This window comes from Rhinolophus sinicus, chromosome 6, assembly GCF_057876585.1.
Source record: "Rhinolophus sinicus isolate RSI-liver-muscle chromosome 6, RSI-T2T, whole genome shotgun sequence".
In the NCBI taxonomy this organism is placed as follows: Eukaryota; Metazoa; Chordata; class Mammalia; order Chiroptera; family Rhinolophidae; genus Rhinolophus; species Rhinolophus sinicus.
Window position 1 is genome coordinate 40,348,066 of NC_142506.1, and position 24,954 is coordinate 40,373,019.

The 24,954-nt window shown below is 38.4% G+C and overlaps 1 protein-coding gene across 6 annotated transcripts in view; it reads left to right on the forward strand.

The window, feature by feature from the left end:
• The first annotated feature begins 4,664 nt into the window (after window positions 1-4,664).
• The window catches only part of RUNX1T1 (RUNX1 partner transcriptional co-repressor 1), a 183,518-nt gene continuing 163,228 nt past the window's right edge, over window positions 4,665-24,954 (forward strand). For 2 of the 6 annotated variants that reach the window (XM_074316318.2, XM_019718441.3), the window contains exon 1: window positions 4,665-5,082. Coding sequence is in view for 2 of the 6 variants with exons in the window: in XM_019718441.3 (XP_019574000.2) it covers window positions 5,055-5,082 (28 nt within the window). In the remaining 4 variants the exon portion in view is untranslated. Of the gene's footprint in view, window positions 5,083-12,366; window positions 12,571-12,698; window positions 12,889-24,954 lie in introns of those variants that run through there. The other 4 variants (XM_019718440.3, XM_074316317.2, XM_074316316.2 and 1 more) reach the window with 4 other exon arrangements.

Genomic DNA, 24,954 nt, shown 5'->3' on the forward strand with positions numbered 1-24,954 from the left:
TTTTATAAACAGTTAAAATAAAATTACATAAGAATATATATTTTTCACATCAAATTCGCCATTATTTCAATAAATATTGAAATATACATATAAAACAACACAGAAGACTCTTTTCTTTGGTTGACCACATTTTCTTCATTTAAAATATTGATAGTATTAAAATCTTAAGTTTCTTAATAACTCAGTAAAAAAAGAAGTTAAATTGGTGGTGTCTTGATTTATGCAGATAAGACAAGACATCTAAGTCATGAAGTTTTTAAATCTTATTCATTCATCATTCAGCAAATATTTATTGAGCACCTAATGTGTGCCAAGCACTGTTCAGTGAGTAAAACAAAAACTCCTGTCTTTTTGCAGTTACATCACAGTAATGTGCACTTAACTGAGAATGAAAGAGACAGAGTCAACCTATAAAAAAAAATACAGCAGAAAAAGAAAAATAACTTATCTGGGCATATTCAATAAAAAAGGGGAATATAGAATTTCAGTTAGGGAGGGGCGTTATATGGTTTTATTCTGGTTTATGATATTTTAAAAATCAGCTTTCAAAAATGGAGGTGGGAAATATTCAATTTAAATTAGAAACATGTGAAAAATATTTTTATTTGGCATCATTATTTTTCATGGTTTAGCTATAAAACATCACATGACATAATTTCTAGATTACAGATAGTTGTGCATATAAAAACACTTATATGTATGGCATGTATGCATGTGTGTGTTTCATATTATGCAATAAATGCACTTCTGCAGTTTAATATGTCAAAATCTGATGAATACAAATATTTAAGTATTTAAAGAGTAAAACACATTACTTAAAGAAACACTAATATGAATTATTTTGTAAAACATTCCAAACTATAAAAAAAATTCCTTTTGCAAATTAAATAAGTAATTGAAAATTTGCTACATTGATTTTTTGGGTGCAGACTTTTTAAAGTACTACAGAAAAACACACATGATTATCTGAACACACAAGGATCATAAACATCAAACTCGTCTGAAGGCTTGAAGCTAAGTCACACCAAATTGACCAGCTTATCTGAAGGGTTGATGAGAGCCATTTTTAGTTTAATTTATAAATTTTCCATTAAATATTTGCTTATTATTTTAGGTTACAAGTCTCCTAAGAGTTAATGTATTTACACCGTACACTGAATGTGTACTAAATATATGTGGCTTAACTACTATAGAATAAAATTAAAAGATCTCTGAAATTTATTTTTTTATTTGTTGTCCGTGTCCTAACATGAAACCTTAAGCAAGTGAAATAACAAAATTGCAAAGATTTGGAATACAATTTGTCCATGCAAAGCTCTAAAAGTAAACTACATAAAATTACACAGCAAAAGGGAAATTGCAAATAGTGCGTAAGTTCAAAATTTATGAAAATGTAATTATTGTTTGCCATTCTGTTTCCCATACCCTATTTTTTCACAAATACAATAATAAATATTTTTTTGTTAAAAATAAGTAACCTGGTAATTAAGGATTTTTATTAACCTAGGCAAACAGAAGGACTTTTTCAAGGTATAGAAAATCAGTGTTTGGGAGTCATTTAAACTTTAAGATCTATAAGAAGAAATTTTACAAGTACTAATTAAGTGCCTATTAACATTTTGTATAGGTATTCCTTTTTGTGTGAGGTCAATCACACATCTCTAAAGAGTTAATAAGCACTCATCTGAAATCAGTATTGAAAGCTGTTTTTTTAAAGGATTGGTTTAAGGGAAAACAATAAGCATCCTTAGGTAACATTACTGAAAAAATAAACCTGTAAGTTGAAAAGAACTCTGTACCCCCACAATAATGAAAATTTAATGATGTGAAAAACAAATCTTCTAAAGTGTGAGAAAAAGAAAATTGCTAGTAAGGTTTTTTATAGTTTATCATATTGCATTATTTTATTTTTTCAATTTAATAGTTTCATTAGGCTGAGTAGGTGCCTATTGTTTTCTAAACAATTTTTTCTTTTTCTTAAATTTATTTTAATCTTATTTTTTTGTCAGCAAACTAAATAGTCTTGAAAATACAGAAACCTGATCTCTCGTTTGTTGCAGATTTAAAAAGCTTGATACTGAACCCTGTCTCCTTAGATTGGTTTAATAGAATGTATCAATTAATAGTTATTGTGTTATGAATGTTATGTTGTGTGCATCCCCCACTCTAAGGCTAGGGTAACCAAATATTTTGTGGACTTGTGTTGTCTTCAGGTAACCCACACCCTCCCACAACACATATCAATGAGTTCCTTCCTTCACTTAATATGCTTTATTTTCCTAGATTTTGCAATTCATGCTTGAGTTGGTTCCTATAGTTATTTACCTGCTCTAAACAAAGGAGTTAGGAGCTAATACAAAAACAAACCCTACAGAAATATATTTTATGTTTTGTAGAACACAGGCCTTTAAAAAGAATGGAAAGTGGGATTAAGGAATATACTGAATCATTCTACATCAGCTCAAGGATGTATGTTCTTTAGCTGCTGTTATCAAAATTAAAAAATTAAAATCTCAGATTTTGTGATATCTTCTCTCTGATGTAAAGCCAAATTGAGTAAAGAAATCCATTAAAAGAAAAAAAGTATAACTAGAACAATAGTTATTGTTTTTCAGAACTATGAGTGGCAAAAGGGAGGATCCTGTAAGATTTGTAGCATCTTATAAAATATGATTTAAATATATGCCTTGGTGTTGCAAATATAGCCTGAAAGTATAAAACTGTTTTGATTTCCTGCAAGTTACTTTCCATTGATTTTGAAGTTTAATGTTTCAATTTAATTTCATTGACACAAATTACAGGAAGAAGGAAAATGTGGCATAATATATACATTTTATTTCTCCCCGTATTTATCGCATCTTAAAATTTGCTGATTTACTTTAAATCAAAATTTAAAAAATTATTTTAGAAGTAACACTATTTCAAAAGAATCATTCCTAATTCAGATGTCATTTTATTAATTTTAAGTAAGGATTAATGTATAGTTCCAGAATCTAAATTACTGATTTTCAATTTGGGGGACAGAAGAAATAGTATTAGGATAATAAAACACCAAAATATGTTTAATTCTTTAAAGAAAATATAAGTAAGCTGCTTAGACATAAATAATTTCCTACACAAAGGTGTTATAGTAGTGTACATAACATTTTATATTTTAAAATGATTAATACTGGTAAGATTTGCAAGGATAGCAAAAAAAAGCTGTACATGCAGAAATTACTAGACAATATACAACTTGATAAAATTTGAGATTCAAATTAACAACATCATAATATCAAATACCAAAACTTAACATTACAATTCATTAATCCATTATAATTCATTAGTCAAATGTCCCAAGGAGAGGGCGGAATGTACAATGAGTGTTTTCTGGAAATGAATTGCTAAAAATTAGTAGAGTATGAAAAGACTTCAGAACTGGAAGCTCCAGCTGGGTTTAAAAGGATGGGGGAAGGGATATTACTCACTATTAAATACTGGAAGCGCCACTTTTAAAAATAAAATCCACAAATGCCTCATCAGTTCCCACTGCATCAGGCTGTGACTCTTAAGCATTTTTCATTTGTAAAGATGAGCTTTAGAAACATGCACACAGTACATTTTGCATTGATTTAGGCCAGTTAGAAAAAAACATGGTTCAGGGCAGAATTTCAAATTGTCGCACTAAATATAACATTTGCAGTAGTGACGCCTTTCCATACTAATTTTAAAAGATTTCATTTTAATTATCATTGCTAGCCATTATCTGATCATATTTGACCTATATATTAATATTTTCATTATTATTCAAGCCCCCCCCCCTTTTTTTTGCTCTGTACAAATTGTCAGTCCTGTTCACTGAGAGATTATTTATTTACTCTGGAAATATCTGGAATTCTTTCACCTATCTTGTCCTCTGGGACTCCCTCCCCCCTTCCGAAGTAATGATATTAATGTGGGGGGAGGGGTGGCACAGCCAACAAAAACCTGAGATAGAAAAGAAGTGCCTTTCTATATAACGGCATACTATGGGAGAAGGAAAACAAAGGAAAAAAAAAAGAAAACGATAAATGTTTTCTCTAAGACTATTATCTAATGCGAAAGCAAATAGTCTGTAAATCAGCTGACAGAAGGGGATTAGAGAAGAGACCTGAGAGTGTCTTGATTTCTAGCAGAGCTGCCTCTACAGCCAGTGACGAGACACAGGGAGGGCAGCCAGGAGCATTCCAGATGGCCGGGGAAAGTGGTCCTCTTGGGTTACTGTAGGGCACTCGGGCCTTGGGAGAGCAGGCGGCCTGGTAAGGCATCATTAGGGAGCCAGCCCGACGTCCAGCCTGCACCGGAGAGGGCGAGGCCGGGAGGAAGGCCGCCCGCGCGCCCGCTCGCGCGCCCCAGTGAGCTGGGCCTGCCCATTGTTAACATATACTTGACCTCCGTGACCCCTGCACAACACAGAAGTCTCCTACCTCCACGTCCTCTCACCCTGCCGCGGGGCCCACCCCCCTGCACCTGGTAGCAGCCCCGCTGCCGCCTCCCTCGCTTGCGGTAGCGGCGCCCCGGGCGCGGGCGCGCGCCGGGGCTGGCCTGGTGCAGGCACTCTCCGCGCACTGTGCGCGGCGCTCCTGCTCCCCGGCGGACGCCTTGCTGCCCTGCAGATAAATGCGTCTTCTTCCTCGAGAGTGAGCGAGGGCTGGCGAGGCAGACGCAGTCGCCGCCTGTGACAGTGGCAATTCCCTGCGCCCCACATCACATTTGTCTGCCACAGCAGCAACAACAGAAAAGCGGTGGGAGGTGGGAGGAGGGGAGCAGAGCTCCGCAAGTCCAAGGTTCTGCGTGGAGGCTGCGTTCGGCTAGGGTCCCCGACCCTGGGCTTTTTGCACCGCAACTCTCTGTGTGCAGCGCGGAGCGGCAGCCGGCACTCAGTGGCGCGACTCCGAGGCTCTTGGCGAGCGCGCGTGGGCGAGTGGCTGCGGACACTCTGGCCTCGCAAGGGAAGCCGCGCGGATCTCTTGCCTTCTCGCCTCGCGGGCGGGCCAAGACGCGAAGTTTTACTTGCAGCTCAGAGCCGGTGGCGGATGGTGGGACTCTCGGTCCCTGTGCAGTGTAAGTGCCTGCGGGAGGGCTGGGCGGGCGGGCGGGCGGGCAGCGGGGAAGGGCTCCTGGCCATTGCTATTAATTATTATTCTGATGGCCGTCATGTTCATTTGGATGATTAGGCCGAGAGCCCCCAGGCTGTACTTGTCGCTCAACTAGGTTGGGTAGGACGACGCAGCTGGGCAAAGAGGAGCATCGCGGGTGACTGCAGCTTGTAATGATACTGAACTTCACGGGTCAGCCAAAGATGGCAATTTTCATGTCTTAGATTTCCCGCACTGCCTTTATTTTTATTTTTTTTCTTTCCTGTCCATGGTTACGATATATGAGCAGGAAGATGATGCGTGGTTCCCCACCCCATCTCCGCATCCCAACAAAACAGCAGGCCAGGGTGCCCACGGTGCATTTGGCAGGTGGCCCTAAACCCGTATAGTGGGGTTTTGTTTATTTGTTTTAACTGGAAAAGACTCGTTTCGATGGTGGAAAACTTAGCATTAGGAGCAAGAGAACGGAATCTTAACTTCGAGACCTGGCTGCGACTAGGGTCGGGGTCCTCTTAGCGACATTCAGGCAGAGTCTCTGCGTCTGTCTGCGAACTTTCCCTGTTACTTCTAGGCGTTTGCGGTGCTGGAGTGGTAAGTCCCGCGCGGGCGGGCGACGGCGGCGACCTAAGCGCCACTCAACCTTCACCGCTGGGGATCGGTGGGCAGCGTCGCTCCTATCCGGACCTCTACGCACTCGGGGCCCCGCCGCCCTATCCCTGTGGGTGTTCCGGTCCGGGCCCAGACGCTGTGTCTGCCTCTCCTGAGCTGGGAGCTTTGCCGCTCCCGCTCGGCGGAACCCAGACCGGGAGCCGCGTCCGGGTAGTTTTTTCGATGTCCAGAAACCCATTAGGTGAAGCCCTTGAACGAGTAGAGAAGCGTGCCGGGTCTCCCGGCCCACCGCTCTCTTTGAGAACCTGAAAGAACTGGGATGTTTGGCGTACTCTGATCCCTCTTCAGAGGCGGACCCAGCGCTGGCCAGGACTCCTTAAGCAAATACCGTTATGTCGACACCAGACGCTTAAATCCATTTTTTTGAAACTTTGTTTTTCTGGTAAGGGCTATCAACCCTTGGAAAAGTTTGAGTACTATGATTGCGGGAAGTAGGATGTGAACCAAGACTGTCACTAAAATTAGTTCCCACCCCCACCCCAGCCTTTCAGTTTGGAGGATATGGTTGGGGAGCCTTGCAGCACTTGGTCTCCCTGTTCCTTCCAAAGAATAGTGGAGAAATCCTTTGAGCCTATCTTTTCTTCAAGATTGGGCACCTCAAATCCCAACGTGCCACAGCCTGGCTGCAGCTTCCTTGAAGAACCTGCAAAATGTCGCTTTAAGTAAGCTAGATTCCCCTTGGAGGAGGTTCTGCAGACTGGTCACTAAGGCTAGGGCGAGGCAGTGAAGACCAGGAGAGCTGGAGAGGCCACCCCAGATTAACTTTATGTGCTTAATGTAACTCTGAGCCCCTTGCAGTTTTAACTTCTCTTCCTTTAATTAATCTGCCCAGGGCCTGTATATAAATGGCTGTCCACAGCTGCTGCAAATTGATTTATCCTCTGATAAAGGTCGGGTTGCTGACCAAAGCATTTTTTTCTGCCTTCTATGTGAACTGCAATCTGTTTAACAGGTTTTTTTCCCCCTCCTAGTCTCCTTTTAAACATCTGTACCATTTTTAAGTGCACTCAGTGTCTTTTATCATCATACCCCTCCTTTGCAGAGAACAGAGTGAACTGGGTCTGTGCCCAGTGAGTCCAGACTCACTAGAATACAAATTGACCAGCTTCTCTGTGATAAATGGTTTGTTAGTGTTGGGGGCCTCCTTTTAGTTTATTGAAGCATTTTGCTTTGACCATGGGAGTATTCTGTTGTGCCCAGTTTCTCCTGTCACACAGCTCCTTAGAAAAGGTCAACAAACACCATTGTTTCTTAAACCAACATAGTCCCAACCTGGGTGTTTATGTCAGCTGTGATGTGTACAAGCAGCAGCAAATTCATAATTCCATGGATTTTGACCCCTTGTTTATTCTGAAAATGTAGTCTAGTTTTTACATTATGGGGTCTTCCAGGTAGCATAGATAGGGCTACCTGATTTATTTTTCTATTTTTTTTTCCTTTCTTTTACTGATTGTTATTTTTTGAGGGAAGTCTGACAGTCTTACCCAGTATTAATCATGGAATCTTAGTTTGACCCCAGGCTTTTTTTTTTTTTTTTGCAGCCAGAATGGATGTTAAGGAAGTTGAAGTCCATGGTTGCATACTTTTATTGTATTTAGCATTTGGTATTTCTTTGGTTGATTCTTTCAAAAGACAAAATTCCAACCAAATGATCAGACTTATTCTGAGTGCATGAAAACTGACTTTATCTAAGATTATACTAAGAGAACTTTATATTAAAAATCTTTGTTTAAGCATAGATAATTTTATTGTAAACCATTTAGACAGCAGTCACTTTATTTGAAAAGTTAAATATTGAGTGGGAGAATTTGAGTATGTAGTTTCTCCAGTGTCCGGTTCATACCTAAAAGAAGCAGTGGAGAAAGCAATCTATTTTTCTTTAATGTTTGGACAACTCAAAGCAGACCAGAGGTCTTTGAAATGGTATTTTCCTTTGTAGACTTAGTCTCCATGACCCACTAATACCTGCTAATGATTTGATTTTAAAATGGTCCTTAAAAGACCTTTCTAATAAGAAGCATTCTACTTGCAAAACAATGCAAACTGCACTATTGATTGTAAGTTGCTGGAAATAGTATTGTGTCACACCTATAGGACTGCAGCTTTTTAAATATTTTTAGTTTTCCCTTTCTGAAGAAAAGTAAAATATTACTGGTATTTGATGATGAGCTCTCCCATCGAGGGTGTTAGTTTAAATATTTGCAAATACAAGAGCACTTCAAATTTTTCAAAGAAGTACATAAATGTAAGGTCATTATCATTTATTTTATTATAAAACAGAAGCTTAGCAAAAAACAAAACTAAAAAAAAAACACAAAAAACATTGAAAAGGGATCAGGAGAAAGCAGTGCTTCCAATAGGAATGCTGGTCAGTGGTTGTCAGTTTAGGACATTCTTCACTGTCAAATCCTGTTTCTCACTGCCTTGATATGAACATCAGCTGACAGGCACTGAATGCAAAGCACTGAGGTTTTATGCAGGCAGCATAGCCCTTCATAGCAAAGCAGTCTGAAAAATTGGCACCTGCATGATTTGCATGAGATAAAAAAAACGAGTCAGTTGCATTTTACTGGAGTCTATTACTGTAAGTTAGTAAGTTCAGTGAGAAAAGCTATTTATTTGTTGCCATTTGGACATTTAAAAGTTCTTTGTTTTACAGACACCTTATTCATCCTATAGTGATCTACAGATTTTATTGATAGCAGAAGCTGAAAGAAGTGATCTCTGGCTTTATAAAGGTTATTTATTATGGAGTGGAGTTATTTTTAACCATGTGCTTACAGAGTGCACTTACATCTCTAGTTAATTTTCAAATGTGCCTTAAAGTGATGAACTCATACATCTTTCAGAATAATCTATAAGAAGTTAAATAAATACATGAAATTAGGTTAACATAAATGTCCTTTGAAAACAATCTAGGATTTTAAGTTATACACTTTCATAACAAGTTAAAATCTGTAAGAAAAAAATAAACCTTTCATACTTCTAAACTTCAGGAAAAATGTTTCCTCCCACCTTGCTTGTTAAAAATTGTTTGTCAATGACATGCCTTTTAAAATATCATATTTGACTCTATTTGCACAAAATAACTATCAAATGTTAAATCAACTTCGACACCTTTACTTTATGAAGCTTAGAGTAGTATTCATCAGTGGGAAAATTTTATCCAACATAAGTTATTATCTAAAGAGATACCGACCAAATTCACTTTTTTATAGCTATTAATATAAGAGTTCCTAAATAATGTTTAAAGAACAGTGAACATTTTATTAAAGCAAACATTAGTTCAGTTTAATGGAGGTAATTGTAAGTGATAAGACAGAGCAGGTTATCTCTGTATTGTTTAAACAGAAGGAGCTACTTTGCACCATTTCCAGTAGCCAGCTGTAGAAGAGAAGGGTTTGCACCTGTCTGTCCACACTAATTATAGATTAAGGCCAAAGAAATGAAATTCGAGGAGGTTTTCAGCTAATGAAATCCATACTGATTTTATTGTAAATGTGTTTTATGTAAAGAGGGTGATGGTTGAGTTATGAGTGAATAAATCGCTACGTAGCTGCTAGGCACTTGGTTTTGAAGCACAATTCTGCTGCATTAACCTTTGATATTAAAAAAAAAGTAAAGACAAACAACTTAGACGTAGATGCTAGCCTTGTTTGGCATCCATAACTACAGTTTAGTGAGCAGTAGTGAGGTTTGGTGTGCAATTTAAAAATGTGTTGTAAAGCAACTTAAATGTTAAGAATATTCTAATATTTTGAAATGCAGATGAAGTAGAAGGTAGGTTTTAACTTATGTATATAAAACATCAGAAAATTAGAAAGTCTTTTTCTTTTTTTTCTGCATTTCAGTTTCACATACATGAGAAATAAAGTAAAATGAGTGAAGAATGTATTCTGCAATAAAAGGTCACATGAATGTCTACCACATCTGTTTATAGTAATTATGAACATAATTAACATAAGAATTGCAAATGAAATAATGACAAGCTGAGCAATGAGATACTATGCCATAATGGTCATATGTTGGAATTCTCACATTATATCACACTAGAATTCACATACTCAAAGAAAGAAAGAAAATGCTAGATTTTTATCTTAATTAATACTTCAAATTTATCTGTCTGGGGCAGATGGACTTATTGCTTTTATAGGGAGGTAACCTATTATTAAGTAAGAACGAGTTGAAATTAAGATTTCTTGTGTTCAGCTTGGACTTTAGGACAGCTGTGATTATAGAAACCACTTTCTGTTGTACACTTATTCTGTGATTATAGTTCTTGATTATTATATTGCTTTTGTTTTTAAATTGAAAGCTTTGCAGCAAAGTGTTTGCTTTGGAAGAGAGTCACGGACTCTTCCCGTTTGAGAATTGGTTGATCTTTTCTATAACTGGGAGTCAAAAGTCAATGAACAAACAAGGTGGTAATAGAAATACTCTGCCTCTACAAAATAAGAACATTGGCTGATTAGCTTTTGCACAGTTTTCTTCATGTCTTCAGTATTTGGATGCTTTTAAAAGAAATAAAATGTAAGCCTTTTCTGGATTTCAAAGTACTGCATTGTTTTGTTTTGTGTTTTTTTAAATAGCATTTTTATTTTTCAAATAACGTGTAATGGAAAAATCAGTGGGCATTTGTAAATTGTATTTTTTTCTTCCTAGAGTTGTGTTGGATTTGTAGGCATTTGCATGTAGTCTGTGTCCAAATTGATCTAACTAAAATGTAATAAAGGGAAAGGTATCTGTGGTTACGTTTGGTTACTCTGAATGCAGTTTTTTTATAACAACTAGAGAAAAAATGAAAGGTAACCCTTTATGAGAACTGAAACGATACTCCAGAAATCTGTTACTAAATTTAAAACACATGAGAATGACAGATTATCACCCATCCAGTAGAGTTCACTCAATTTTTGTAATATTCCCTGCCAACTGGTTTACTTCCTACCCTTGTACCCTTCTCTAACTATTGAACCTGGTCACTTTTTGAAGATTCATGGAAAAGAATTACCTGTACTCTTCTCAGTGATACCATGAGGTTTTCCACATTATTGGATTACTGGAGAATTGTGGCAGACCACTTTTTATCTGACATTCATTGCATGACAAGATTTTTCACACATGCCCTTCACCCTCCTATGCCCAGCTCTTTTTTCCCTTTGCCTTATCTATCAAATTTCCTTTAATTCTTTTCTTGGGGTAGGAGCATGGTGGCAGGGATCAACTACTACACATAAAACTATTTTTTGGCTAAGTGTTTTGGAGGAGAGTGTTTGATTAAACAATACCTCTCCTCATTTTCTAAAGGACTTCTTCAAATTTGTCTCCTTTGTGAGGCTACTCTCTTGCTCATCTATGTTTTCTCTCTACTGACTATACTCCCCTCATCCCTACCATTTTGTCCCTTTATAGTGAGACCCCATGCATAAACTATTTTATAAGTTGAGATGTCACTGCAGCTGGGACGACAATATATACCATGAACAATTATGCAGTTTACAGACTACTTCATTCTGAACTCTTCATATTGTAATGAGAGTTTCTTAACCAAGCTTCAGAGCCTTGAAATACAATGCAACCAAATACTCTCCCTCCCCCAATAAAATAACCTTATTTGCTGCATTATCTGTACTCCATTAAGGATCTGATCAGATATTCAGATTGTCTGATTGGCACATTTAAAAGTAAAAAGGGGCTCCCATGGACTACTCAGGTGTATCTTCCTCCTAAGCCTGATGGGGTGGAAGATGAACTCTGGTCTGATGGTGGAGCATTAGTTCTGTTCTCTGTTTGATTCTCCGGCTCTGGGTGGGTGAAGAGATTGATTGCCTCACTGTCAAATTCCTACCTTCAAAATAGACTCTCAGATGTACACATAAGAAACCCCCTCCCCAACACAACTTCTGGAGGTTTCTAAGAGTCACTTATAGCTAGCTGTAGTGGTCCTTATCACCGGGATCCTGGCTGCATGATTCTTCTGCTGCTACACATTAAAGCCAAGGAAAAGGAAAGGTTTTATATCTGCCTGTTCCATCTCTGTATGCATGGATTTGTGGTGTGTATAATTAAGGAGTATTGGGGTCAGCAAAGAAAGGGATAAGAACTCCCACTTGAGGTTGGTCTGGAAGGCTGTGTAACTGCTTTGAGGACTCAGCTAGGCTTGTTTTGCAAATTGTGGCTATTTGGATGGAGGTAAGATGGTGAATGCCTCATTGTTATTCTCTGCCAAGAAAGAGTTCTTGATCTCCCTCTGACCTAGACCGAACCTCCAAAATATTCAGGGTCTAGCCCTGGAGTAGGGAAATACAGTTTGCTAGTCTGGATTCCTCCCTTTTTCTCAGAATAGGGCCAGATTTTGGAATACAGGAGACCCCCACCCCCGGTCTTGCTCTCAGCCATCCTTGGGGTGACTCGCCCCCATGTGCCACCCCCCATCCTGGGGCCTGAGCCCCCACCCCCCAATCCCTTCTGGTTTCTTCCCTCCAGTCCGGCTCTTCCCTCTCTACCTCCTGCTCTCTCCACTTTTCCTCCCTCTCCCGCTCTGTCTCACACGCACCCTCTGTTTATTTTCCTGCCTCCATCTGGGCCCTGCTGATACTGTAATCACCCTGATGCACGTTGGCTTCTCTCCTCTCCCTTCTGTGCTCACACACTCACTCACACACAATGTGCCATCCTGACAAGGTTTTTACTCCTGATAAGCTTCGATGTGTGTTTAATGAATACAAAGCCACGATCTGGGTGCCTCCTCGGCTGCACTGCCTCTCCTGTGCTCCTTTGCCAGAAGGTAATCTCCGTAAACAGGGAGGGGAGGCGAATGGAGAGGGAGGAGGGGTGGGAAGGATCTGGGGGGGAAGCACCAGGAGGCTGCTTTTCTCTTTCCCTCTCTCCCTTTCCAAATGATTCAGAAGTCGATAAGACCAGGAGAAGTGAAGATGTAACATGTTATCTGTCGCTCCTCTTAGCTGGCAGAGAATTTACATTTAAAGATTAGCAGAGGGAGAAAGAGAAATCTGCCTTTTGTTGTATGGGTGAGGAGGAGGCATCAGCCCTGGCCTGTCCGCTATCTCCCATCACCTCTGCTATCCAGACAGGATTTACTGAGGTGAGATTACCGGAGAGCCTTATCTTTAATTGGGTTTAGTTTTGCCAGTCTGAATAGGTTTAAAGTGACTCGATAAAGGAGGACAATAGATTATGTATTGACTGAATGCTGAAGCCTTTGGATGAAGAGGGGAGAGAAAAAGCTGCTTAACAACTTGATTAGTTCATTTATATTTTTATTTTAAAATGAGACTGTCTTTGGTGCAAGGAAGGGCCATAGAACTTAGGTGAAAATTGAATGATTTATTTTCTCTTCACCCTCACCCCCTGCCCTTCTCAGCACCATCTCCCTTATTTTAACAGTAGTTTCATTTACCCCTTGTTTATAAGATTGACAAACTGAGCAAAAAGGGTAGAGGCTTTTGGAATTGATCACTGGTGTTTGGTTTTGTGTGACTTGTTTTGAAAGGGTGATGAATTGAACATACTTGAATGAGTAAGAAAAACAAATGAAGCTTACTTTTAATATGAAATTAGTTGCTTTGGTTTCAACTAAATCTAGAGAAAAAAAGTCCCTCTGAAATTGTTAGGTAGATTTGTATTTTGGATTTGAACTGTGGAATTGTTTTCCTTGGAGTTAGTTTTAAAAAAGAATAATAAAAATGTTTTATTGACTCATGAGTGTATTTCTCAAAATTATAGTAGCAACTTTGGAAGGTTCTTAAAATGGATAAAAGTGGAAAAAAATGATTGTTTTGTCTCCTACACCTTGTCAAGATAGGTGTTTTCATAGGTAAATATGATCCAGTACCTAGAAGCCTAATTAAAATTTGTTTAAAGTGTGAGGGGCATGTTTCCTTGTTGACAGCAGCAGATCGAATGAGTAAGACAATAGAGTCCCATTATTTTACTTCCATTGACTGAACATATTGACATTTCAGGTTTGCTGTTGCCTCAGTGAGCATGATGAAGCACTGAAATTCACAGACCAACTGTCCACAGTGGCGCATGTATTACTGCATGTCATTTCTGCCTTCAGGCTACCTTATCACTGAGGCAGAATCGGGATGGACAGCCTGGAATACTTCAGAATTGGTAGAGCTCTGTTGGCTGAGAAACTGACAGCATTTTTTAGGAGCATCTTTAATTTTACCCAGAATTGGGTGTTACAGAGAAATGTATGTAGCACTTTTATTTAAAAATCTGAGAAGCAGCCTGGAAACCAGTCATGCATATTTTATGTATAAAAATACCCATTGTCAAGATTGACCTTTACCTTCTCTGGAGTTATTTGCAGGGAGTGGTTGGTTACATCATTTAAATGTTTACCAGTTTGTTTGTGGGTGACATCTGTTCTTCCCCAGTGTGGAGTACTCGAACATCCAAGCACCTGCTAAATCTATATCTGATAAAGAACCGTGAGGCCCCTTCCGAAATAGGAACTGACTTTGACTTTTGTTTGCTGTTTTCTTTGGTGGGTGGAATACAAAAGTGAGATGTAGATATTTTACACCCACGTTCATGCATAAACAGTGATATGTAAAGGTAAATATGTGTGTGTTCCCAGCAGTGGTAGAGAAAATACTAAGTATTCCTTATTTTGCTTGGTCTTTGCATAATAAAACTAAGTATTGGGCAGACATTGAGTCAAAGAAATGTGAATTATACAAAAAGTGAATATGTAAAAAATCAGAAGGAACATAACATTTTTAAAAAGTTTAATGACAATATAAAACTATTATGAATATGCTGTATACACAGCAATTGTTGCCACCAAGTAGGCAACTGATTGCCCTTTACAGCCTTTAGAACAAAACTAGTCCTTAATACCATTTTCATGAAAATGTTAGGTTTTTATTTGATCAGCAGGTGCTGTTGAGATGAAAGCCATGTGTAAATTTTCAGAAGGCCAAAAGTGTCAATTCAGAAAAGGAAAGTGATAAGAGAAAATGCAATCAGTTTTTCTGTTTTCAATTTGTGCAGGATTTGAAGAGCTGTTTTGTTAAACTGCTACATCTGCTCCAATATGAATATTGAACTACTTCCACTAAAAATAACAACCTATAATTTGGAAGCCACTGCAGTCTTTTGTTAATATGAGTGGGTTATTTAAAAACAAAAAAACAAAACAAAACAAAAAAAAGACAATTTTCTTTTTTGACAATCTCTTGCCTAATGTGCATTTTCATTTGTTGGCACTTTTATCCTCAGCAGATACATGGTATTATGCAATTAGGACCTCAACTTGTTTGACTATGAAAGAGGTTTCCATAGGCAAAAATCTAGTAATATAAAAAGAGTTTGCACAAACAAAATTTATTTTAAAATAACCTGTTTAAATACAGTTATTTAAAATGAGATAGTTATTCTTCACATTCTCTAATGCTACAATTTTTTTTAACTTACTGCCAACTGTTAACAAACTTAACACTGTTCCATTGCATACTGAGCATCCTGTGATTTATTTCACCTTTATTTAATACACCTGCAAATGTAAGTTGAAACTAATCAGGTATATTTTACCTAACAGGGCTTTCAGAATAATTTTTTAATGCTTAAATAAAATGATTAAATTATGCTTGAGTGCCTGCATACAAAAGCTTTAGCTTCTATATTACTGTTAATCAAATAAGTTTTATGGACAGGGAAAGTACCACATTACTTGGATGCATTTTACTAGTGACATTTCTAGGAAAGACATGTTTTTTTAAATCATTTAGAATCAATTAGAAAGATAACTCTAACACATCTTAAATAATAGTAATATAAATAATACTTCATCATCCCTATAATAAGAAAATAAATGACACTGCTATCCATTTGACACTGGGTATAGAGTTAAGGTAGAAAGAAGACTGATGAAATTTGGATCAGGTTCAATATTGACTCTATTCACAATTGCAGTTGGGTTGACTTGTGGCTATAGTAATTTGTCCAGGGTAAGATGTGATCACTGCTTAGGATCAATTAGAGGCCATTTAGCTTGTGGCTTCACACTTGACTTGCCAGACACACTCTTCACAGATAAACCCAGAATATCTCCAGAATGGATTAAGGGGAAGGCAGACATTGTGACACATTAGAATATTGGATATTAACAAATGCAATCTCATTTGTTAATATCCGAAACGCCAACTCAAAAGAAGAGGTAGTTTGAAGAATAGTATTGAGTGTGTGTACTTGTGATTACATATATGTAGCCAACCAAAAAATAATACTTTTAAGGACTTTCTGATTTGAAGACAAATTTTGTCATGCATGTTATGCTGATATCTTTCAGAGACCTGGGCAGCCATGTAGGTATATTCCCTGGTACAAGCACTGAGCACTTTGCCACCCTCAAGAAATGATGCTGAGTCACATATCAATGTCAGGAGATTTATTTCACAGACACAACCCCATCATTTGGTATATGATCTTCTAATGAGTTGTTTATGCTGAAGCCACATTCAGTGTTGAAGCCTTGGTGTCTAAGATGTTGTGAAAGGGAGAGTTGCTTAGGACTCTTCAAAATGTTCACACTTAATGAAGTGTTGTCCAGGCTCCTACTTCAGAACCACTGATAATGTCCCAGGTTGAGGTTTAAGGTATGAGATCCTCCTGTTTGAAAAAGTTTAAACCCATCAATGCTGCTTAGAACCACTGACATTTTCAGTGACTGTAAAAGACCTACTTTTTTTAAAAAATTTTTTAAATTTATTTTTTAAATTTATTGGGGTGACAGTTGTTAGTAAAATTACATAGATTTCAGGTGTACAATTCTGTATTACATCATCTATAAATCCCATTGTGTATTCACCACCCAGAGTCAGTTCTCCTTCCATCACCATATATTTGATCCCCCTTACGCTCATCTCCCACCCCCCACCCCCCTTACCCTCTGGTAACCACTAAACTATAAGACCTACTTTTTAATGTCTTCCTTCTTTGATAGTTCTAATTGAGATTGCTTATATAATATAACTCATGAAGAAATGAAGCAGGCATTTGTTTTTGTAGGTTTCATATTGTCAAGATCTCTAAGGCAAATCAAGTATTTGGGTAAATAGGGTCTTTAGAATGCAAATCTTGTTGAATGTGGAGGGATACAAATGTAACGTTTTCCCATTGTTTGTCCAACAATCTCAGCACCTCTAAATGCCTTAAGGTATGTGATTGACTGGATTCATTAATCTTTTAATGCCTGGGCATAGACTACTTCTGAGTGTGCTCTGGGCTTTTAAGGGCTGCCTCCTAGTTGTCGTTCTTGGAAGAGGAGAGGAACTGACAAATATTAGAGACATACCGTGAGCCTGAAGTTAACCTTCACGTACATTGTCATCACTAATTTTAAGTAAACGATCAACCAGCATTTCACTTTCTTCATTTCAAAGAGTTCCAGTGCCTCACTCTAAGACTCTGGCTGTAGTTGCTCTTTTGGCTTTTCCTTTTGCCCAAATATAGAAAACTGAGGTTTCCTTGTGTCCCCAAAACTAATTACCTACTTGTTCCTGAGTTCTAATAATTAGAATCTTATTCTCTGAATATTTGGCTTAATATTTTCCTTAGCAGCTATGAACTATACATCTATTGTTTACTTATGCCCTCATCCTCAACCTAAGAAACAGAGTTGGCTACTGACAGATATCCCTTAATACCTCCTAATCCAGGCTTCTCCATTACTAAACTCTGTTCCGTTGTCCAAATACCAACTTTCTACACTACGCTGAAGCCATGAAGAATAAATAGTCTGTTCCCTTTATTGATCTCATTAGGCACTCTGGAGTTGTCTTCTGCCCAGTGTCTGTAGTCCCCGACGCTTGTGTTGATCTCAGCATCTCTCAATTGGCCAAATCCAACTTCCTGATCACTTCTTAAGAAAGGAGGAGAGGGATTCTGCACCATTTTGAGTTTGTAATTGTAGTTATGTACTATAAAGTATTCTTTATATTACAAAAAGATGGACCTGGAATGTGTGTATCCCTCTAATTAGTAGGTAAATTGGGTTTCCCTTTCCAGTTCAGTCACTGACTTTTGCTGGGTGGCCTGGGGTGCATTCCAGCCTTCAGGTAAACTCTTAAGGAGTAAAATGATACGCAGACTCAGTGATTATTAGACTTCTCAACTCCCATATGTATAAATCTACATATGATACTGGAAGTAGGTTTTCAGGAATTTCCCAAGGTTAGGTGAATGACAATAAATCCTTATTTATATTTTTAATTCTGAGTTGAGGGGACACTACTAGTCTCCATATAACTGGGAAATGGAATCAGTGTAAAACATGATTATCTTACCACTGTTGTCCATTGTAAAGAAGTGGCATCGGGAATATGGAGCCATTTTTTCCATAGCCATCCTGGACCTTAGATGATTGAAACTGTAGCTGTTATTATACCTTTTTCAGAGGTGAATGTGGGAGAAGTAAACCTGTTTATGCAGTGAGAAGGAACTAAAGATTTTAGGTTTTGCTCAAAGATAATGACCTTCATACTTTCCCTTCACAGTTGCTGGATAAGATGAAGTTGGTACCTGGTGGAAGGTACGATAGACTAGGGGCTAAAGCATGGTGGCGATAGGTTGTGCTTTCTAAGTATTTGCCATATCAACAGACTTCGGACCAAAGTCACTTGGATATTGAGGAAATGACATTTTTAAATCATTTTTGGAGAGAACCTGCTAAATAACAACTTATTTAAGTAAATAAGGGCATGTTGTCATTTGGCTAAGAATCAGTTCTTAAGTAAGAAAGACTGAAAAATTGTCCTATTGCATTGCCTGAAGAAAGTCTGCTATTGCTTCTAAAAACAGTTAAAAGCCCAATTACTACCAATAACACTTTGATTCTATACTTTTCTTTAGTTTGTAAAAAATATAGACATTATTATAAGTTTAATCCAAATTTGTGTAACTGTTACTAATGAACCTGAGCTGAATTACTTTGCAACTTAGAAACTATTGCATTCTTAAACTTGTGATCTGATCAAGATGAGCTCTTTGTCATCATCCATTATGGCTGTAGAAACTTCTTTTTATTAGTAATATCTGCATTTGGCAGGACTTGGAAGTTATGTTATTTTCGTCTGTCATTAGAAATGGAAGCCATGAGAATCACTGTCATTTCATGGGTTGAAGACATTTGCATTGGTATTCAAAGTTCATTGGGAGGCCAAATTGAAGTTCTTTGCTACAAAAGAGAATGTCTTAAAACATACTTATGTGGTGAGCTCTTACTTGGTGCCTGGCTTGACTGGATTGAATATTACATCAGAGAGAGAATAGAGAAACTGTTACCATGAGATGTAATGGCAATTTGTCTAAAAAAGTTCAAGAGCTAGGGACCACTAATGAGAGGAAACATTGCCAAAACAGTGATGAACTAGATGTGGACAGGTCTATTAGAGCACCAGGAGACAAAACTAGCTGTAAGGTGCTATTTAAAGAGGATTTCAGAAGTCACTTCCACTAGACCTTGTGGGGAGTGCAAATGGTGACACTCAGGTAGGAGATCAGAGAGATATTAGTAAAGTAGATAGATAATGGTACCTGTAAATGCTGCTGACACAGAGTTGTGGTGCCAGGGAATTAACACAGCACCATTTCAGAGAGCATTTCAAATATACATTAGATTTGGCAAGTAGAATATCGGAAATTGGGACATCATCCCCCAGAAGACCTTGTAAGCATAGTGTAAGTTGTGCTTTAAATACAAAGTCTTATGAAGTTGGTTGGTCTCTTTGGTTAAAACTAGATGTACTATATTCCTTTTCCTAACCTCAAGATACAGGAAAATGTGAGCTGTAAAACAGGTCATGAAAGACTGCAAGTTTATTTTCTGAATCTATGCATGTGTTATGTACACAGTGATGAGCAAACACAGCTGGGAAGAACAGCAGATGATATTGGGACTGGAACTGTGGTGTTTATCAGCATGACATAGTAATCTCTCTTTCCTGTGAAAGTGTTCTTTTTAAGTGACTCTTAGGATTGGTTAACTTTTATCATGTGTCAGACAAATAAGTATTCTTTACTACTCAACCTCTTTTTCTACCTGTCACACATTTTCATTCTCGTCTCTTGCTAGATCTATTTAGAAATGAGATCCACATTTGACCTCTGGTGGGAAACAAATATGGACAATGAATTTTCATTCCTTTGTTTAAATAAGGGTAGATAGGTTGGTTCAGATCTAAATGGAAAGTAAATGTGATCCATCTCCATTGACATGTCCAAGTGAAGCTTTGAGTTGACTAGAGGGAAAGGACATAAAATATCAGAGAAAAATTAAAATGAAGAACTATAAAATGAGCAACCCATTAAATCTAATTTGACAATTTTTAAAGAAAGGCATTTGCAATTTGGGTAGTCTTGATAATAACACTTTTTAGAGTATCAGAAAGAAAATTAAAAGTTTTACTCTTGGTTGTAAATCTGAAGTAAATTAATAAATATTTAATGATTTCCTACTATGTATAAGGCAATATGTTAGATGGAGACACTGAGCAGGTAGTAAGCGCAGTTCCCACTGAATGGTAAACCCACTCATGACAAATTAAATAGTACGAAAGATCATGGGGTTTGATTACTTAACAATTCAATGGTACAATAAATGAGATTTTAAAAGGTGGGAGCAAGTCGGAATTTAAGCTTGTTTTGAGACAGGTAGGATTTATCAAGGCAAAGTCATTATAATGGGGTTGTGGGCAGTAATAAAGTAGGAATGGGAAATGCAGAAGCACAGATGTGGAAAAAACCTATGGAGAAGTACTGGCGTGGGTTGGGTTGGGATGGAGGGAGGATAAATTAGCGAATGTGGCTATAGAAAAAGGACATTTGGGCCATTATTAGAATATAAGCAGAGAGATCATAACTGTCTTGAAGATCAAGCCTTTTGATTTAAGCTTTATATTCTGAGTAAGCCAGAATTAAAAAACAGAAAACAAAACATTAACAAAAACACCTGTGTCCTATGGGACTTCTCAGGATTAGGAGATGGCACAGGGGTGTGTAGGCCCTTTCATTCATTCTCTCAGCATTGTGAAACCAGAATAGTTCTGCTTTTACAACAAATTGTTTTATATATTAGATTTCCTAGCTGGACTTCTTTTCAACAAAGGATGCCATAGTAAAATATATCTTAATAAAATCAAAATAAAAGATTGTGTCAGGCAAGGGGAAACCATGGTCCCAATTGAAGTTATGTTTCTGAAGAGCTGGTCTGACTGTGATGGGCCAGATGGATTGTAATTGAAGAAAGACTAGAGGCTGAGGCCAGGTAGGAAATTTGTTGCAGTGGTTTAGATGTTAGCTATTATAGAAGGATGACCAGTATTGGGTTTGTAGGACAAGAAGGAAGAGGCAGATACAAGAGGTGTTATAAAGGAAAAATAATTAGAACTTGGATATAGGGGTGGATTTAGAGAGAGTGAAGCGTTGACAATCTGGATTAAGTGACCACTGCAGTTAGCTTGCCAGAATTGGGGAATCACTTCCGATGATTAAGGGGCAGCTTCCCTATCCCTCATAGATGCGGAGTCTCGTGACTCAGAGTCACAGTCTCCAGAAAGGAGCCTCAGATGCCATTTGTATATCCTTGTGCCAGGGATCCTCATGGTCCAGTTCTTTTTGGGAAACAGGGCTGTCAAATGGTAGGTGTTCCTCAAACAGTAGTTATTGCATGGAGGATTTATTATTGATCTCTCTGGGACTTGGCTCCCTCATGTGTGTTTGCTCCTTGCATGAATTTCAAACTGTTCTGAGTTCTCCTTTTTACAGGTGACTTCAGGCCACATGGGAGAATAAAATGTGGTCGGGTGGGCTCCGTCTGGACTCTAACTTCCTACCAGAGCAGCCTAGCTGTTTGACATAATTCAAGCATTGGACTTTTGTTTGTGAGATAGTTTATAAAATGTATTTTTTTAAAGATTTTATTAGGGAAGAGGAACAGGACTTTATTGGGGAACAGTGTGTACTTCCAGACCTTTTTTCCAAGCCAAGTTGTTGTTCTTTCATTCCTAGTTGTGGAGGGCGCAGCTCAGCTCTAGATCCAGTTGCTGTTTTCTAGTGGCAGGGGGCACAGCCCACCATCCCTTGTGGGAGTTGAATTGGCAACCTTGTGGTTGAGAGGACGAGTTCCAACCAACTGAGCCATCCGGGAGTTCAGCGGCAGCTCAGCTCAAGGTGCTGTGTTCAATTTTAGTTACAGAGGGCAAAACCCACCATCCCTTGCGGGAGTTGAGGAATCGAACTGGCAATCTTGTGGTTGAGAGGATGTGCTCCAACAAACTGAGCCATCCAGGAGCTCAGCGACAGCTCAGCTCAAGGTGCCCTGTTCAATCTTAGTTGCAGGGGGCGGAGCCCACCATCCCTTGCAGGACTCCAGGAGTTGAACCGGCAACCTTGTGGTTGAGAGCTCACTGGCCCATGTGGGTATCGAACCGGCAGCCTTCGGAGTTCGGAGCATGGAGCTCTAACTGCCTGAGCCACCGGGACGGTCCTATAAAATGTATTTTAATTCTAACATTATGTAGAGGAATGAAAGCAGGAACCAGAGAGTAAGCAGTCAAGGAGGAGTTGATGAAAAAGTAGAGACAGTGTGTCCCCCAGACTCTGGGTTTGGTACTCTTGGGGACAGGGGGAGGAGAGAGTTATTTCCAGGGGCTTTTGAAAGCACATTCATTTATTCAGAGCCCCAAGCACTGTCTGTGGACCAAATTCTTTATCATGTGATGACATTTTTCAAATATACATTAAAAGAACAAAATGCATTAAAATATTACTGAGTTTAAGAGAAACTTGCCTTTATGTACTTTACAGTCAGCATACGGTAAACAAAATACCTGCTATCATGCATGATACCATTATTTTTTGTTTTAAAATCGAGGCCTCATATTGAAAAAGGAAAATAATCCCTTTTATATGTTAAAAGACAGTAATATATATACATATATATATATATATATATATATATATATATATATATATATATATATATATATATATGAGGTTCTACTTGTGGAAGTATGTATTAGAAGCTGACAAAAGTACTTGCTTTGGGGGAAGAAAGTAGGGCGCAAGCACAGGTGGTTGTAAGGAGAGTTATTGTTGTATGTCCCTTGGCTCTCGTGAGTCTTTTTGCAAATCTTATACCTGTTTCACTTACTGTAAAGTTGGAGACTGCAGCATCAGCCTGAGATTGACTGGTTCTGCTTTCCCGGGGGAAAGTGATGCTATTCTTTTCTCTGCCAGAAGGCAGTTGAGTGGAGTGGTGAAGAAACTCAACTCCCACTTGTATCTCCTTTGTATCTCCCTTTACTACTTGTATCTCCTTTGCTCCCCTTCAACTGGAAATAATTCTCATTTGGATAATAATGATAAAACCTCATAAAGTTGTCATGAGAATTACATGAGATGATATGTGTGAAGCATAACCTTCAACAAGGGCTTGCTTGCTTAATCTTAGCATCCCACTTGGCGGAGAGTGGAACTGTTCTCCATTCTCGTCCAAAAGCCCCCTATACCATCTTCTCTCACTGACTATTCCTTCATTCAACAAGTACTTAATGAAGAGTCTAGCCCTGTTTGATGTCTGGGGATATAGCGATGTTCAAGACAGACAATACCCCTAATTTGCTAGACCTTTCTCACCTCAACCTTAAGACCCTTTTCTGCACGGAACCCACTATGTTCTCTCACAAGTCTATGATGAAACACTACTCTCTGAAGCCTTCATGACCTCTCTTCCTCCAAGACAGAATTTATTACATCCAACTTTTTGCTACCATCCATGCTATTCAGACTTCTCTGCTGGTTTGTAATCTCCTTGAAGTAGGAGTTTGGAACAATTGGGGCACTTTTTGATGTTTTTAAAAATATTTGTTGAAAGCTCATGCCTTGAACTCAAGTTATTAACTTAATATTGCCCTGAAATATTTCATTGCTAAGACCAAAATGAAAATTCGGTTCCAAGAATATGTTTCTTTCCCAATTCTTTCTACCTTGACCCCTTTTCATTGTGTTCTTCTATAGAATATACAATTTATTGCAGCCATATTTTAGCTTGTAAGTTTCAGCAACAGAAACGAACAAACAAAAAAGCACATCATGTACAGAATTGGCCCTAGGCAAACTGTGAGGTGGTCAAGTCACTTGTATATTCATAAATGCATATCTTGTTTTATTCATTTATGTTGTTTGCCCTGAAGTTCACAAATGTGCTTTTATAAAGGGTGAGTTCCCCGAAATTACAAGCAAAATATTGTGTATATGGAAGTGTCCCTTTGATCAGGGACCCAATGAGACTATAAAACCTTTTTAGTGGCTCTCAGTTTTCCCTCTACCAGATGCCCCCAGGTTATTCCTTAGTTGCCAAGGGCTCTCTTTTCTCTTTTGGCTGCCCAGGTCTGTTTTCTGGCCTGGGAAGGCTGAGCACTTCCCCTCCAATACTCTCCTTTACCTTCCTACTCCCATTTCTTTTCTCCACACCCAGTCTTGTCTTTTCTTATATCGTGTGGGAGTCCAAGTGCTCGGCTGCCTGACCAAACTAGCCTTAAAATCAGGGATGGCACTGGACAGTACGATAGGTCCATCTCCCCTCAAGATTCTATGACTCACAATGTGGAGGTGGGTAAAGAGTCTCATTGTTTTTCCTTCCAGGTAACATTTCCATTTGAAGAGATGATTTCAGAAGGGCAGCCAGCCTTCAGTTCAGACACATATACTTGGGGAAGGGACATATTGAGGGCTTTCATGGAATGAAGTTCACATATTGTCTTATTTACTTTGTAAATCATCCCTGGAGATTTCTTTAATTGCCCAAGGTCACCCTGCACTGGTGGGGGGCAAGGTGTGAACCTAGATTTTCTTATTTCCACACTTCTCTATTCCAGGGCTCACTTCCGCTCTCCTGGAAGTCTTCAAATCCCACCACCTAGGAATTTTCACCTTGAACAGGTCAGCCACAAGACTGCAGGTGGGAATTATACTAAGGTTAAAATGGGAAATTATCAAGACGTCTCACTGCACTTAGAAAAGTTACTGTTTAGAGTATAAAAGACTACCATCATTTTGATAGGTTTCTGAGGCAGGGGGAAGGAGAGAGGAAGAAAAAAGAGGGAAGAAGGAAAGGTAGATAGTAATTGATAAGGAG